This window comes from Oenanthe melanoleuca, chromosome 3, assembly GCF_029582105.1.
Source record: "Oenanthe melanoleuca isolate GR-GAL-2019-014 chromosome 3, OMel1.0, whole genome shotgun sequence".
NCBI lineage: Eukaryota > Metazoa > Chordata > Aves > Passeriformes > Muscicapidae > Oenanthe > Oenanthe melanoleuca.
The window spans coordinates 32,408,962-32,427,403 of NC_079336.1; the positions used below are offsets into that span (position 1 = coordinate 32,408,962).

Consider the following 18,442-nt stretch of genomic DNA (forward strand, 5'->3'; position numbering starts at 1 on the left):
TTTATGATTGACAGGTGAGTAGCACAGTAGCAATTGTTTTCCTGCACCCTAGTTCTGCCAAAAGTTAGTTCCTTCTATTTTAAAAGCATTATACTATCAAAATTAAAACATTTTCTTTTCTAATCAAAATAAGGCCAATCAAATGGAACTGCTTTCTATTCTAGCCATCCTTATCTAAAGGAGATACTTACTATTGTTTGTACTATACATCCACATTTGACTTCTAAAACTGAACACAGCAATGGAGTTTGATATCTTTTTTAAAATACACTTTTTTCTTTGTGAAGAAGCAGATGTTAGCCTTAGCCATTTTTCTTAGAATGATTCAACTGCTTCAAAGTCCCTTCTGTAACCCAGGAGAAGAAATGCAATGAAAAAAACCCATCATCCTGGGCAGTTTAGTTAACATTCATTTTTCACTTTTAGGTTTTACCTTAAGAAACTCAGGATTTGTTTAGAAGTGTCTTCAAACTCTGATTTCATATTTATCACCTTGCTTAGTTCATGTCAGTGCAGTTCAATTACATACCTGGAACCCCACTAAAACGCCTACAAGCAAAACAATAATTTCAAATATTCAGGCACAGAACATTACTTAATATTCTCCATCATTACTTAATGTTACTCCATCAGCAATATTGCTGTGTTTATCAGCCAAAAAGTTACTTAGGTGAGTTTTCCCATTTTTTTCCCAATCACAGCAGGATTTCTAACACAGAAAGAAGGCAAGGCAACAATTTGAAAACTGTGGCAGTATTTATTCAAGCTAAAACTAGTTTAGCGGTTTTATTTGGAACACAGACTATGTTCTTTGTCAAAAATCTGTTTTGTCCCACTTTCTATTAAGTGGTTCTTTGACATTACCTCTGCTCTGTGAGCCAAAACTGCTGCCAACAAGCCTCAACTGAGAAAACCCTATAGCTCTGTTGACCTCTTCAACAGTTTATACTCATATTAGCTCCTCGTTCTTGTCCTCCTGACCTACTCCAAAACACAGAGCAAAAAAATTTAGTTTAGCACCTTATGTCCTGCATACCTAGAGCTGTCTAAAACAGCCACTTCCTTGTCTTCTGCTCTACAGTTTTCTCCATGGCATGGTTTTATACCAATAGGTGCAGTCACAAAGGATCAGAACTATGGAGTTTTTAGTACAACCAAAACTCATAGAAGCAGAACAATAGCTAGCAGACATGATCAAAGCAGCTTTGCCAGTAGAGCTCAAAGGAGAAGGCATCTGGGACAAAAGCACAGCAGTGCCAGGTCTTATGGCCAGAGACCAATTCTCAGGAGCCGCCTGCCCAGTTGGAGGTGTCTGTTAATGCAATAAAGCAGCTCAGCTGCAAGAGGCTGAGTAATTCAGGTAGAATGCTGGTTTAAAATGCACAGTGGATTCTATACACCATGACCTCCTCATTGATTCTGGATTTTTTGCCAACAAGTCACTTAAGTGTCTTTAGGCTATGGGCCTGCAGCATTTGAAGGTGGTGCTGCGATTAAGTGAGGATGTGCAGCTGAATTTGACATCAGGCTCATACCAAGTACTCCTCACATATATTACTTCAAAAATGGCCACCATGCATTTTAGTTAAGAGCTACAGATGAGCAGCTGGTTCCCATTTTGAAATCTGATTTGGAAAATATACAAAACCAGCTGCACTCAGTTCTCTTATCCTGAAAATATCATTCTTTTAAAATATTTTCCATATATAATTTACAGCTTCTATACTTTTCTGGCAAAGAAACAAAAACAAGTCCTTAGACTGTGTAGTCTGGTTTACACTGAAAAATCACTTACTTTATACAAATTTAGAATAATTAACAAATTCATCTGACTGTTATGCCGATATAAATTCAGTGGAACTACTGTTGCCCTACAGAACAAATGTAGTACTCCAGAAATCAAACACTGTGGCAGCCCAGCCATACAGCAGGTAACAATATTGGACCCTGGACACTGAGAAGACAAGACAGACAATATCCAGTCACACTATGGAGAGAAATAAAGGAGAAGAAAAGGGTTATGGGAATGACTGGGAAAGACCATGCAAATAGAGCCTACACAATGGTCTGTGATTGGCTGGAAGCTTTCTAGAACATTCCCTCATGGGCTATATAAGTGTGGGCTCAAGCCCATTTTGTGATCTTCTAAAGGAGCTACACAGATCTGTGGATACTGGACTCCTAGGGAGTGAGGACTTTATTTCTCAGAGGTGGCTGTGAGCAAGAATTTCAGTTTCTGTTTTATGTTTTGCCCTTGTGCACCCCCTTTTATTTCTCCTTACATTAAAGCTTTTGGTTTCTAGCCCTTTAATCATTCCCATCCCTTTATCACTTATTTAGCCACTTCGCTGACACCATCCCATGATCAGAGCAGGCCAGGACCCGATGAAACGTGCTCACATTGTAAATAATTTTTCAGAAGAAAAGACTGTAATCAAAGATTTTAATAAAAACTTGATGCTGTAAAAAGATCTCTTAATGTCTGGATCATGATATCCTGCTAGAGAAATGGATTCCATAGGTTTTCAGATGACTCCAGGGCTGTCAAATGCAAAACCTCTAACAAGACAGGCTTACTATTCTGCAGCTACTGAAAAAGGCTAAATGAATAAGTGAATTAATGAATGAATTAATTAATTATAATGGTCAGAACCAATGTATATGTAAGAAAGTGGACTTAATAATATTATTGCTATATTTGGAGACTCTCACAGTTGGTTAAAGCACACGAGACATGAGATTACTGTGAGAACTGTAGTATTCCAGAGAATTTCACAAGTGTTTTCTGTACTTACATATGGGACCATAGAAACAGATGGCATCTAGGCAAAAAAAAAGTTGATTAAACATTTTCAAAGCATATACACTACCTGAAATTAACACTAGTTTAATTCTTTGTGGCAGCTTATGGCTTGTTAAAAAAATACTGGTTTTTTTCCTGCTTTTTTTCTCTTCAGATTTGAAGACTCTTCTATTACTAGTAGCTATCATGACAACATTTCAGTTTCTCTAACAGACACAAATAAGCTTGCTCCTATTCATACGTTCTGTTAAAGGAAAAATAACTCCTGCACATGTTTTCTAGATCAGAGCTCTATCCCAAAAAAAAGAGCAAAGATTCCAAGTATCTGTTCTATCAAGGTCTTTTAAAAATATTTATTTAATTAATGATATTTTATTTATTTAATGATATTTAAAAATAGGGAGAGAAAAAAAGAATAAAGGAATTTACTTATAGCAGTAGAAATTAATTACAAAGTAATTATAATCAAATTAAATTTATACATCCTTTAACTAAGGATTTCAGAAATAATATCTTCTATGGTTCTGTGATTCTAGAAAGGAGATTTTGTTTTTTCTAGCAGTATTTAACTCCATTTTAATTAAATTCTGCATAGTTAATTTCGAATGATTCCCAGCCAGCATCTCTTTCCAGTGGCCATTTAGGCTTACTACAGATCAGCAAGTCCATGAACAATTAACTTTGATTATAAAATCCACCAAATTCTGAAATACAGTTCACTAATTATTATGTCACTGTTTCAAAAGTATGTTTGAAATGGACAGCTTTCCAGTTTTGTACAAAGTTAGATCCCATTTTTAAAAGACATCCTGCCAGAGATAAAAGAGTAAAGATTTTGCTTCTGCAGGAGCCAGTGAAGGGAGAGCAGTAGAAATTCTTCCCACCACATCATTAGGAAGACCTACAAAATAAGGGATTAAGAAAAAAGGATCTTCGAATCACTCATCCCCCAGTCTAGGTTTCAAAATGTGTTCCTTTTTTTTTTCTTTCATATACACCCCCATTTATATAAAGATGATCCACCAGATTACTATTATCTGTTTCTGGGGATACAATCAGAATCCTTTGGAACTCTAAAAATCTAGCTATTAAAATAAATTCACTTACAAAATTGCAAAGAACTTTTATGATTTGGCAATTAAACAAATGCATTAGCTACACAGATAACATGATTTATTCAGAAGTTGTTAGCACTGGCAGCACTGTTGAGTGTCTGTGAAGTGTCAGTTAACTGCATTTACATATGGTAGCAGGCTTGAAGTGTCATATTGCATTTTTCAGCCATGGGTAATATTTTTTACACTGGTTTACCAGTGATTGCTAATGCAAAAATAAGATGTGCGTCTGGAATTTCCAAAAAGGGTAAAAAAATCTGAGGACACCAAATACTGTCTCCTTGCCTCTAGATTAAAAAAAAAAAACAAAAACCAATGAATTAGTGAAATGAATCAATTGTATGATCTTGCAATTAAGAGCATCAGTCTTTAGCTCCCTTCAATTAAGCAAGCTCTCAGTTTGCTTTATTGGCATGAAATTGGTATAGAGAGACTGCAGGGATAGAAGGAGAGAGGCAGTTCCCAGCATTCAGCTGATAATGTACACAACTCCAGAATTCAGTTCTGGAATGCTTTTGAACCCCAGTCCCAAAACCCTGGCAAAGAGTTCATACGACAAGGCTTGCACAGCTTCCAGACTAACAAGGCCGTAACCTCATTATATAGTTAAATACTTGCATTTTACAAGTCAGCATTTTAATGCACAGTTAAGCACCAAAAGAGAAGTATCCTGATTTTCAGAAGTGCTGATTGTCCACACTTCAGTACACTACATGCCTAGGCAAGGACATTTAGATTACTATTAGGATTGTAGGATGGCCATAGAAGCCATCAAAGTTTCCATTGCAATTTTCCTAGGAAGACTGAAAAAGTTGAGTCTAGCAAGTGTCCTATCTTGCACCAATCTCAAGGAGCATGGATAATTAAATTCTGGGAATATACTCATTTGTCTAATCTGGGACTATAGCTCTTTGGCTAATGTCACTGTCAATTTTTAATACAGTGAAGACAACATTTTAAAAAAAATTGTACTTGGGTATGAAAAGACCAAAACTTCAATTGTAGGATATCTACTGAAGACCCATGGCAATGTATCTATTCTCCCATGCTAGATTTTATTTTAAAAGGATACAACTACAACAAAAAACAGTATGAAATTGCAGTTATACAGCAATTTGCAAGTACCTGACATACAAAACAGTGAGCCATGATGGTTTATTGCTAAATAAGCCAGTGGCAAAACAAATCAGTAACAACCAAATGATGAAGAGGTTATTTCAGTGATACTTATTAATGGCTTACTATTTGTAAGCAACCAAGCAGCAGAGGCACCCATGGGCATGGGCTGCCATGGATCAGGAATCTCAGCAGCAGCAGTTTGGCTGGGATGCTCTGAATAAAGCACAGCAGTGTTGCTCTCTGGTAGAGGTACTCAAATCCCATTAGCCAGACTGTCAGTGACTGAAAGCTTTCCTGAGAGCTGAAATATAGGTAGAAATCCTTCTTGACTTCTAGTGGAAAAGAGACAGAGCTGGGATAAAAAAGACAGATAAGTTACTGCATTCTGATGTGAACTGAAGCCAAACTTTTGATATTTTAATTTACTAGAGTTTTCAATGGGGGGGGGGGGGGGGGGGGGAAATAAAAAAATAAAAGGAAAAAAAAGAAAAACTGCTGCTTCTGACAGCCTGGAAAACTACTGTACTTCAGCAACAACAATATAAACCTTGTTAAAATATTACACTCACACCAATTATTCAAATAAATCAACATTCACTCCATTTACAATACAGTGCACCAACTAACTTCTGTTGGGAATGCTGCCCACCATTTGCTGGAGCTATAAAAGATGAAGGAAAGTAACTGAGATTATCCAGGCCTTTTCCATTTGAAAAATCCCTTTCTAAAATAGTTTGGAGAAGAAAAGACTAGGAACAGCATGTTCTTCACTTCTTGAGTTTTGAATGGCTGCAGCAAGTCTGGGACATAATTGAGCCTTATTAGAACATGAATACATCCAATTTGAGCTCCAGATTCAGTTTTGGTACAAGAGGCATATCAAAAATACTAAAATATTCCCCCCCTTTCTCTATCTTATTTCAAAACTCAAAACAATAGCCTTCCCTCTCAGTACTATGTCTGAGAATTTTGTTACTTTTTGATTTCTTGAAAGGATGAATGAGATTTCGTTTCTTCAAGGCTCCTCTGCTGACCTTTGCTAATTTCTATAAGGTCTTGCATCACAAATAATAATAGCTCTCTCTCTGCAAATAAACTTGATGTGATTAGGGCCTGTCTGTCCTGCTGTGATTTTGCTTCACTGACAGACTCACTTTTCCTTATAGTACTTACTGTGTCCAAAAAGTCTGTAGAGCATATATTTGTAACATTTCCAGCAATCAGAATGATTAAACCACCAAATGAACCAACAGCAAATGGAAAAAGGATACAAGGCACTAAATTACAAAATCAAACCAACCAACCAAAATTTCTTGCCTTCATTCTTCTTTCTGTGATGTATTTATAAGGATATTTATACTAGGAGTGAATTAATTAACCTACTCCTCCATATTGAACAGAACACAGAGAAGCAGATGTCTTTTACCAAGTCTTCTTTTCTCCATGTCAGAGCTCCCTGGATCTGGCAACTGAAGGAGTGTCAAATGTGCACACAAGAAACAAAGTACAGTTTGCTTCTCTTTTTCCCCTACACAGGCAGGTGAGGACAATTCCAAGCAGGGTACCCCAACGAGCACCATGGCCCCGGGGAGGGTTCAGGGCTCCTTAAAAACCCTCCTAGAGATGGTATCATCTGCTGACAATTTAAATGTTGCAAGTAGAATCAGTTACAAATCATCATGGTTAATCACAAAATCTGAAGATTCTTCTCAAGCAAACCATCATAGTTGCTTGAACTATTATAACAAAATAAACTGATTATGAAACTGTTTTGAATTTTGATCTTCCACCGCACTGTCCGTTATCCAAAGAAACAGTTCCTCGTTTAAAACCACAATGTGGGGTTTTTTAGTCCAAGAGCCATTCTTAATAGTTAATCAAGCTAAGGAGCCTTCTGAATGGTCTTATCTCCTGAGTAGTAAGAAGTCCATCTGGGAGTCTAGGTGGACAGAGAAGCCTGGAGCCAGGTAGTTTCAGGAAGAATGCAAACCCATCGATGGCTGAAAATGAATCTCAGATGTAAGCACAGGAAGGAACTGAGGGTAGGTGCAAAGAGCAATTCTAGCTGTAGTCAAGGCAGCCTACAGGCTGCTGCTGAAGGATCCACCTTTCTCATCTCCTACTGTCTGCTGTGATCCTCATTAGGAAGTTAATATCACTCCATGGTGGAAGGAGCAGGTAGTCATAGACTTGAAAAATTGTTTCAAAGGGCCTAAGTCCCAAAGAGGGAGAAAAATATCTACACAAAAAGATCTTCACTAAGTCTGCCATAGGAGGGAGTTGTTGCAGCAGCTTTTTTTTTGTGTACACTTTCTGACAGCCAGTTTAGCTTGATCAATATGGGAATATGTAGACATGATATAAGTCTTGGTCTTGCACCACTGCAGTGCAAAAGAGGACAGAGGCACCAATGCTCTCACAACCTGTGCTTGGACATACTGTCAGAATGACTGTGTGGTCCAACCACTCCTTTAACGATGCACAACTATATGCACCTTTTAAGCTGACTTCTTGCCAGTACATTCTCTTGCCAAAAGTAAGGGCTGTATGAATTAATTAAGTCACAAATTGAACTATATTCTAATGTAAACTACTAAATGAAAACAGCTAATAAAATATTTTTCTATTTTGATTTTGTGGATATATTGCTTTTACAGTTGTTCTCAAAGTTAGCTAAACCATATTTACCATAAAGCACTTCTTTAAAGTAGTGCATGAAGTGAAATGAAAGACTGCTACCATCTGTGAATAATGTAATCAGGCAAATGAGGAATAATGACTACATCATGGTAATTTAGGATGGAACACAGTGAATTACAATTGTCAGCAGCTTGGTTTATAGCTCACAAACTTGAGAAAAGCACAGCATATAAAAAGAGTGGGGAAGGATTTAATCAAAATATCATTACAGAAGAGAATGTAAACGGCACATGGCATTATTTTTCAAGGGTCCCACCACTATTATTTGTATCTTGAAGTGTAACTGAAAACTTACCATCACACAAACTCAAAGAATTTCAGTCATACAGGGCTGCTCATACACATCACAAAAAGGGTTTAGCTCATAACTAAGCTCATAATAAGAGTAATAATTCCATCCAGCTATATCGGGTTGTGCTAGGTAGGCAAGCAAATAATCTATGGAAATTCCACCAGATTATTTCCATTTTCTAAGTTTCCTATCTATTCATAGGCCAGAGGTGCAAGTTAGTATTTTCCCTGCCCAGTAAAATGACTTCTGTTGGGGATGATCTGCAGCAGAAAGGAAGCTGGTAGGATGCTGTTCTTCCCTACTCTGACATTCTTTAGAGGGGCTCAGTGTGGAGTTATCTCTACCAGATTTGTGAAAATGAAACATCCTTTGAAATAGGGGGAAAAAAAAAATCCACACTCTTTAAATCTACTTCTTGCATTAGACAAGGAAATTCAAGTCCCTGTTACTGAAAAGATGCTTTTTTTTATCTCCTTTCATTTCTTGTTCCATCTCCATTCTATGTATTTTTCCCTCAAGCATTTCCATAATCTTTCTACTGTTGTATATGAATACCTCTTGGCCACTGATATATTTCTCTTTGCATCATCACAGTCAAGCAGAGAAGAAACAGGAACTGGAATAAAAACACAGAGTTATTTTCTCTGGTTACACAGGAAGCTTTGGTGGATCAATCCCAGCTACCAAAGTGTTGTTTAGCAATCCATACTCTCAAAGTTTCCTCTGTAAACATAGATATTTAAGGACAACTTGTCATTTGGAAAAATTCACTTGTCTGTATAAAATGTTTTATGACCGTTTCTCCACAGGGCAGAAACTTAACAAACATTTCTGAATTCCAGTTGGTACTATGTTGTTCACTGATTAAGACAACTGTCCATTTTTTTTCTCCTGTCATAAAAGATTTCTTCCACTTAGAATATTCCTGTTCCTCTAAATTACTGCACTGACACAAAAGCAAAAACCACCTGGTAATGCCCAGAGAAATTATAGTATCTGCCCTCAGAGAGGGTAGCCGCTGGCACTGGTAATAAATAAACAGATAAATGTATACATGTGTAAATAAATAAAAGCTGTTCACTGGATTTTTTTGTCACCAGAAATCCAGATACTTTCCATATGTTTCTGCCTTCACTCATCTGGGAAAAATCATAATGTACTAGTTCCATTCTGCCATGACAGCACACTGGATACTGTACCAAAATCTTTTAGTAATGATTAGTTTAAGTTTTGGGTTTGTTGGTTTGGTTTGGGTTTTTTGCTTTTTTTTTTTTTTTAATCCTGATTCTTTAAAAAATAATTTTGTTTCATAAGAAGAACTTTTTTGGGGTGAATATCAGCAGAGGCGGAGAAGTGGAAAGTATTGCAGTTGATGAAACTATACCTTTTTATAAAGTATTTTCTTTATTATCATGCCATTCATTGTATAAAGGTGACATTTCAGTATGAAACACTATAAATTATGCTGCATCACCTTATAAAAATCTAGATTTTCAAAATTTAACAATCAATCAAGAAGATATCTAGGAAAATTCCCTGGAAGCCAATAAAAGCCTGTACAGAGAGCACCGCCCTGTACTGCTACCCACTCCTTCTTGCTCCCAGGCAATGCTGCTAAAACCTGGCTCTCACTTCTGATAGCATTTAGCCTCTCTGGAGAATTATGAAGGTGAAAAAGATCTAAAATAGGTATTTCACATAGCTTTCTGACTTGAAAATATCTGTCATCACCCTATCTTTAATTTAGACTTATTAAAAATACATGACAGCCTTGTGCTTTACAGTGTTCATGATTATGTATGTCTTGGAGATATACTGAAAACACCATGACAACAGATTTCACCAGAATTTATCCCATTCCCGGAACTGATTAGGCAGTGCTAAATAAGAAAGCTTCTTTTGGAGCACCATGGCAAAAAATAACAATAAATATGACTAACATAAAACTTAACAGACCAAACAGGCAACTAAGATTAGCAAATACTCACTCAGTGAAACAGCCAGCAAAAGGCCAAGGAAAGTGAGAAGAGGAAAAACATAATAGAAACTTTCATAAGGAAAAAATAACTATCATGTTACCAAAGTATGCAATTACCTAGATCACCACAGTGGTTGTAAAGGGAATCATGACCTGCATGTTTAACAGCCAGACCTGCTGTGACAGAATCAGCTGTAAGTGCTGAGTCTGCCAGCAGCACATTAAAAACCAATCTGAATTTAGAGAAATATAAAATTATTGAGCAATTGGACTTGATTTTGATTTAACTACATCACTTTTCCCTTCACCTTAGTAAATGGGTATCATAGTAAATGTATGTGTCACACTATAGGCAAAATAATTCACAAGAAAACCACACAAAGTTGGAATTACAATTTTTAAAGTGCTCCACTCCAAACACGAACTTCAATCACTGCTGACCATGACAGATTTAGCTGAGGACAAAGTGATCTTTCAGAAGGTCAAGCAAACACAAATTGCTCAAAATTGCTCAAAATTACAGAGCTTTAAAATAAAAAGTAAAATTGCTCAAAATTACTGAGCTTTAAGTAAGAAGTGCATGTCAACCAGACCTTCAAACATTACTGAGATAATCTTCTGCTTGACTCTGGTTATTTCCTTTAGTATGAAGAACAGTGGCTCATTTTAAAGAAAGGGCGAGTTAGAGAATGCATTATTTTAGAGAGTCTCACAACATAGACCACAGAGAAATTTCTAATGTTCTGAACATTCTTTTAGGGAGGTGACTCTATTAGGAAGGTTCATCAATGTTATCTGCAAGGGAATGTTCAGCAGAGTAGCAAACATACAACAGGATAGAGTCAAACCAGCAACTTCCATAGGAAGATAATGAACAAGGGAGTGGAAGCAGGGATGATGGGGAAGTGTATAGTAGTACATGAAGGAATATGTGCTTCAGGCACAGAAATTAATACCACCTGCTTGGCCAAGTTTCTTTTACACAGCAACCAAGGCAGAAAGAATAGAAGTTGTCTATGTCCAGGTAAGATCTCAGCAAGACTGAGGAGCTGGAAAGTATTTCCAAGTCCCACAGCTCCACCTCACCTTTGGGAGGCAGATGCAGAAAACATATTCCTCTGAGGATCCTGGCAGTTGAGCTATTTTAGATACACACATTGAATGCAGAGCTAGAACTCTAAATATTTTAACAAAAAAGGAAAATATGAGCAAACTTATTATTTGACATGCAAGGAGAACTATTTAATGCATCACAGTCTAATAATAAATTTAACTACTTCCTGTATAGGAAAAGAGAAGCAGTGAAAGAGCTGACTTGGTGTAGATCCGTACCATGACATTTAAAATTAAAAAAGCTTAGTCCTGTCAAACTCTTAGTCCCATTGGTTTGGTAGGGGCAGAATCAGGGGTTGTCAAGTATGATAGCTTCTTTAAGGCTGCTGACATGTGATGTATGAAATCACAAAGACAGAGAAGATCGTGTAGGCACAGCACTAGGCACACAAAATTATTAGGCAAATATTTAACAATCTTGAAAAAAGTTTGAAAAACTAGTTATATTCAGATGAATTTTACTACTCATATAAGCCATAAAACTACAATATTGAAGGTAAATAGTTAAGGCAGTTATTAACTCTCAAAATATTATGCTCAAAAGAAAAATTATCTGGAACCTTGCAACTCTGTCGTCTTTTCATATGCTACTGACCTTTATTTCTCTCAAGATGAAGTTCACAGTGGAATTCATGAATAAGTAGCACAGATATATCACTTACCTTGCAGTCACAGCTTCCATGAATTCATCAAGAAGATCATCATAGGCTTGACCTCTAATTCTCTTGTGTCTCAGCCCAATATACAAAGGATCTTTCAGCAATTCCTGTTGAAAAAAAAAAATCGTTTGAACTATTACATGAGCAAGTTACAATACTACACTCTTAGTTAATAAGAAGGGGACAAAAATACAGTGTTTGAGGATTAACCCAAGCATATGAAGTGCATATCAATTTATCCACCTCTACATTAAGACCAAGAAACATAAAGAGATTAAAGAAACACCCTTTTGTATCAAGGAAAAGGGATACTCTAGTCTTAAAGCAAGTGTATAGTTTCCAAGTGAAAAAGTAATGTTTACTCTGGGATATCAGGTTTAAAAACTATCTTTTAAAGCTTTAGTTAATAATTTTCTATTTTTCTTTTATATCTTGAAAGTGCTCTGATATTTTAAAAAAGCCATTTTCCTTATTTTATCATCATATTTCACAAATCTCTCCCAGAGCCCATCATTTCAACTGTGTTGATGAGCTGATACTCAGAAAATGTGCTATTTTCTAAAATTTAATATACTAAACATAGCCAACCCTTTGCCCTTTTCCTTCCAAACTTATTCGATTATCAGTTTAGATTCTAGAGGTAATTTCAGCTATCCGTGTTCCATCGGCTGGATATGATTTCTGAATGTCTATGCTTAAATCTTGTACTTCTCCTTTCTTTAGCTTTATGATCCATACTTCCCATAAAAACACTAAGCCTGTATCATTCCATGTCTCCACTACCAGAGGGTCTGATGTATTCCCAAATTATAACTTACAAATTACGAAATTTGTACTTCCCAACAGCAAGTCTCACACTTCCACTGGCTCTCCCAAGTACTCAGGTATAAAGACACTCTTTGTTATTATATGCCTCTCAAAACAAATAAGCTAATTTCCTCATCGTATATAGTGTGCAATCCTCCCACACATGCCCAAACAGTTTGCAGGATAGGTCAGAAGCTTGGCTAAACATTTTTCATCCAAAAACAATTTGTAATCTCAATGGGGTGGCAGAAATTTTTTGTACATCAGCTTCAAATAGAAAAACATTGTAAAGAAAAATACAGACCAATTCGCCTTTCCAAGAGTAAGTCTTCAGAATGCAAAATGAAGCAAAAAGTCTGGAAAGCTTTCTCTGCTTGACCCAGACTGGGATACAGAAATCTGATTTCTGAATTTTAGAGAAGTGCTTAAATTCCCATCCCAGATTTTTTTACATTGTAAAACTGAAAAAATTCCTCTGGGTCACAAGCCCCTGTTAAAGAATTATTTGAATAAGTAAGAAACTTAAAATCATTGGTGGTATTCTGCCTCCCTGGGAGTATCCTGATGCAGACCTATAGATAGAGATGTTTGTCTCTCCCTCACTTTTCTCTCCACTTCCACAAAGATGTAAAGAAATAGGATTAGAATATTTTAAAAAATCAAGCAGGTGTAAAAGCCGAACTTTCTTGCTAAATAAAACTTTCCTAATTAATCACAAATTCAGAACAATTTGCAATACATTACCTACAGCTATACAGAAGTTGTTAGTTCAGATTTTTGAAGTGAGACCCTAATAAAGTTCAAAATAAAAATTACTTTGTAAATGAAGGTGACATCATGACACTGTATTTTATCTATTCCCTTCACCAATGCACTGTAGCATTCATGTGTAAGTAGTTTTTTTTTTTTAGAAATAATTTTGCATGTACATTCACAGTGCATATTATCCTAAATATTCTAGAAGCAAAATCAAAATAATAATTCTGTACCTATTCTAGATACTTCAGGAAAAACTGGCAAGAGTTTTATCTGATATCTGCCAAAGTAATTGTGTCTTTTGTATAGTCTTCTTGTTTTAATATAATCAGCTCAAATGGCAGGTAAATTCACAAGAAGTACAAATTAGCTTTTTAACAACAGGAAATCTTCAGGCAATTTTGGAGAGCGGATACAAGTTGTCTCACGCTTCCCACCAGATTGAGCACACAAGGTTGGAAAGAAGAACTGCCAAGCCTCAGGAGCCTCTGTCAGGAACATCACAGTAGGACTCAGAAATCCGCTGCTGCAGTTTTCCATACTAGAAGGCTTCTGCTATTCCACGGCCTGTGCATGGATATTGCATGCTCCACTCTCCAATTCAGAGTAAATAACGTAACCCCTTTCCAACTCCCCTAATTTTTCTTCCTAAATTGATTTGCTATCTTCAAAGATCTTCCACAAGCTTGTTTTATTAAGCAATGTCTGGTTTCTCATTTTATAAAACGATGCTCAAAATGAAAAAATAAATCTTTGGTCCCTGTATTTTTTTAAATTCTGAAGACATGTTTCTAAAACACTTTGCAGCCAAACTGAATCAGTCTGATTTCCTCAAGAAGGCAGTTTAGATGGGCAGCAATTCTGTGAAAGTTGAAGAGAAACAGGCATCACGTTACTTTGTTCAAAAAGTGCTAAACCAGTTATGGGTCTGCCTTGAAACATACATAGGCTCTGATACTCCTTTTGCTACTTCTGCATTTTTCGTGTCTGTGAGCATTTAAAGCTATAGCCAACACAAAAACTCAGAACTCCAAAGCAGCTCCATATATAGGACCACTGCTTGAGTTTATTCACTTATGGTTGATGCTGAAATTTCATGTGAAATATTTAAAACAATTATTACAATGTTTCTGGAGTATGTATAAACCTCTAGCCTGGGAAGTCTCACAAGCAGAGACAATTAATTTAGCAACACATCTCGGATGAAAAGCTTGGCCAGCTATATACTCAGAGTTCAAAATTCCTTTACAGCTCAGTGCATTTTGCTTAACAAACGTTACAGTTTGACATGAAATAGCCCCAAAAAGTTCCTTATTGTCCTGTTTGGAACAACGTATGAAGAAGCCCGTGGCAGACACAAAAGAAGGAAACCTTCAGCAAGTGAAAAGAACAGTGGTCACGTCTGCGCCCTGAGTGGCAAACCATTGTGCACCCGCTCCCTTTCCAAAGGCCACTGAAGAATGAATAAGCTGCTTAAGCACATTATCCCCTTATTCAGGTCAACACCATGCAAACCAGGACCGTGGTGCTTGTTTTTTTTAGAGGGTTCACACATCTTGAGAGATTAACATTTGCTACCAACTATTTCACGGCTTTCAAAATAGATTACGAAAAAAAAGTTCCGTCGTACAATCGCTATGTCAAACTGACATGATGATTAGGTACTTTTCCTCAATGACTTGGGTTTCTTTTGTTACCCAGCTTGTTGTCAAAGCTTAAACTTTGTTTTGTTCTTCTGGAAATCAAATCTGCCTCAAAACATAACTCTCCTTTTTGCAGGTTAATGGGTTTGTTATGCATATCCCATGATACTGAAAAAGTTGATGTCCACTTATTTTTAGACATGTTTATTCTAAGACTAAAAAAAAACTTCTGAAACATTTAGGTTTACCAACATGTACATTCAAGCTCTAACAGAAATAGTGTTTTCTATGAATAAAGGGCTTATATGAAGTTCTGGTAGTGGAAATATAATGTAGATCTATTCAGAATTAGCTGTGCAAAAAGAAGAGTTCTTTGAAGCACCACCTGAGTGCATTAAAACTATAATTGTTGGGGGTTTTAAGAAAAAGGCAAACTGTTTATGCCATCTTACTTAAAGAGATCAGCAAACCATCAAAGTTCAAGCAAGGCTGAACTGTGCACCTGGCTCTAATTTAGCTACAAAAGCCAAACCAGCGAGAAACAGAAAACTGCACACTTAAATATTTCATCAGTTGAGCACAAACACTCTGAAATGCCATTTATTCCCAAACTTGGCACTGAGATGTTTCTTTGGAACAAATACATACTTTAGTGAACAGCTTCATGGAAAATTGCAGGGGAACATCTGCAAGACCTTTCCACTGATAAAGATGGAGCAGAGAGAGTTCAGAAGCAATCAGTGCTACTTAGAAAGTGTTTGGTGTGTGGTAATGCTTCAAAATGGCAACTAACCCCACACCATTAAAATAACAAAACCCTCCAGCAGTTCTACAATGGGAAATGATTTTTACTAGAGCCACAGTTATAGAGCTAAAAGAGAACTGTATTTGTATGGGACATCTGAAGCTTTGGGACAAGGACATGCCACATGCCAGAAATTAAACACATTTCAGAGCATTATTCATCTAACAGGGCACACAGTTACCAAGAACACCAGGGAAGGCCACTGCTTTTTCAAGTCTTAATATTTTCTTACATTAATACATTCTAAATTTTTTTGTAACTTTCTTGTCTTAGTTTTCACAGGTTGGGGAATGTCTAGTGAGCACAGGAGGGTTTCTGCTCTCCAGGAGAGTTGCATATTCCAAACTTTTATTTTTGTTCCACAAGACTGAAATTTCACTTGATATGAAACTTTTTCCAATAAAAACATTTAGCTGATTAGGAACATGCCAATGTTTTGGCCTTAACTTCAGCTCCCATCAATACTCATTACCCAGTAATCAATCTACATTCATTTAAAAACTTTCAGTTTGTAAGCACTAACATGCTGAATCATGATTTTCTGTCCTTCAAGAACTGCTTACAGCTGCAAAGTGTTTTTCACTGCATTAGAAAGAGTGCATAAGATTTCAATTTACATTAGACTAAAATGCCTTTCTCTTCTTTGAATAAGCTTGTTTTGAAGTATGCAATACAGGATGATGACCTTAAATTGTGTAACAAATTGTGTGTTTACAAATGCTAAGTGAATTTTTGAGTTGAATGCTACTAATTGCGTTTGAGGGTGTAGAATACTTTGCAAAAATAAATTGCATAGGCAGACTTAAAGATTTTTTTCTGAAATTTTGTTTTCTTTGAATTACACTAGCCATATGACATACTAAGAAAAGATCACAGTCCCTCCTATCTAAAACCAGACCTTTGTAAACACATCTGCAAATGTTAGCAAGGGGCCTCTTGAACAAGAAAAAAGGAGCCTAATTCTCTGTTTCTCCCTAAGAGGAGGAGATCTTTGGGAGTCTCAGCTAACACTTTATCTAGACATCCCCAAGACAGGTACTGGCATACAGAGCAGTAGCTCTCTTTGTCCCTCAGTTTCCTCCATGGGCTCCTCCACAGGACAGGATGTCACAAAAGATCCCAAAATAAGAGGCCAAAAATGGCATCACGATGGGTCATTCTAGCTACAAAAAAAGGAGGAAAAACCCCACACATTGGACACAAATTTTAATAGTTGAGGCCAGCTGCACTCACCTTGCCAAAACCAAGTGGCTGTCAGTTCTTTAGAGACGAAGATACAGCTTTACAGTACTTTAATTACTATTTTGCCGCCTGTAACCCTAAAAACATCACTGAAAATTGTCCCTTGTCTGTTTAGACAAAATTGTAGACCTTCCATACTCAAGAGTTTAAAAGATACTACATTCATAGAGCTCCTTTGTCATCAATCTTGAATGCAGTGCTTGGAGGGAACAACTTCTGTGGAATAAAATTATTAGCAGAGAGTATTATGAATCTTTGAGTCAGTTCCAAATATAAAAAGTTATTAAAACTCTGGTAAAGCAATATCCTAATGTAACAGAAAAGCAGTTATGGTGTTTAAAAATTCTGCTTAAAAGAACTGAAGGTTGTGGTAAAATATATAGAGAATATATTCTCTTTCATATATGTATAATGATACTATAGATTTACACACCCAGACCAGACTTTTTAAATTATTTCTCCTTAAAGATAGGTTTCATTTATTCAACCCAACTTGTTCTTTAATTTCATAAGGTTATTAAAGTGTCAATGTGACCTTTACATCCTGTGCTTGCTTCTGCTCAGGGAGCTTACTCATTTTTTAACCTGAAGAGGAATTACCAGCTGTAGCTTTGAATGCTCACTGAACCCTGTTGCTTATATTCTAGTGATTTCCCACGCATGCAGACAGCCTCGCCCAGCTGAAAAACTGTCAGCTCCAGCGAACTTTAACAACAAAATAAAAATCCCTCTAATGGTTGGAAAGAATGCTTCATGAAGGAATCTTGTAACAGGCTATGAAATTACCACAGCCCTTCCCCAGGCAAGACTGCACAAAGCCAGGCTGTGCCAAGGACATTCTGTGGGATGTTTCCGGCGCATGGATGTGGCACTGAATAAAGGCTCCAGTGTGTGAGTGCTGTGGGCAGACGGTGGCTGTGTGCCCAGGGGCACCATCTGCCTGCATCCCTCCATCCCCTGCCATGGCTACCAGAAGGGCTCTTCCAGGAAATCAAACACATCCCTGTGAGTGAACAAAGCTGAAGAGCATGCAGCCCCCCGAGATACAGAAATGTGTGGTTATGGGAGCCCTCTTTAGCAAGGCAGCACCAAGTGCAAAATCCAAAGACAGAAAGTTGCAGCAGCAAGGGGAAAGATGCACTTGTTTTTCAAGGGGCTAATGTCTCTTCCAAGTCCGACAATGCATTTGTGTTTGGGACATGAATCACTTGAGTCCTCAAGTCAGTTTGTGGAACCAAGTGATGGATGAAGAGCTCAAGAGTTGTTGACAGTGCAGGGGCAGAGAGCAGTGCTGCATTTTGGTCTCTAGATACACCTGACTCACTCTCATAGCTAAACTCCAAAATGCTGGGAATTATAAAATATTCTATAGCAATTATACTTTTTTAGAAAGTTTATCTTATGATTTTT

The 18,442-nt window shown here is 36.9% G+C and overlaps 1 protein-coding gene across 2 annotated transcripts in view; it reads right to left on the reverse strand.

Annotated features, from left to right (window-relative positions):
* ME1 (malic enzyme 1) overlaps window positions 1-18,442 on the reverse strand; it is a 149,240-nt gene that overhangs the window by 54,712 nt on the left and 76,086 nt on the right. For both annotated transcript variants that reach the window (XM_056488511.1, XM_056488512.1), the window contains exon 6: window positions 11,783-11,886. In XM_056488511.1, coding sequence (XP_056344486.1) covers window positions 11,783-11,886 — 104 coding nt within the window. The remainder of the gene's footprint in view (window positions 1-11,782; window positions 11,887-18,442) is intronic.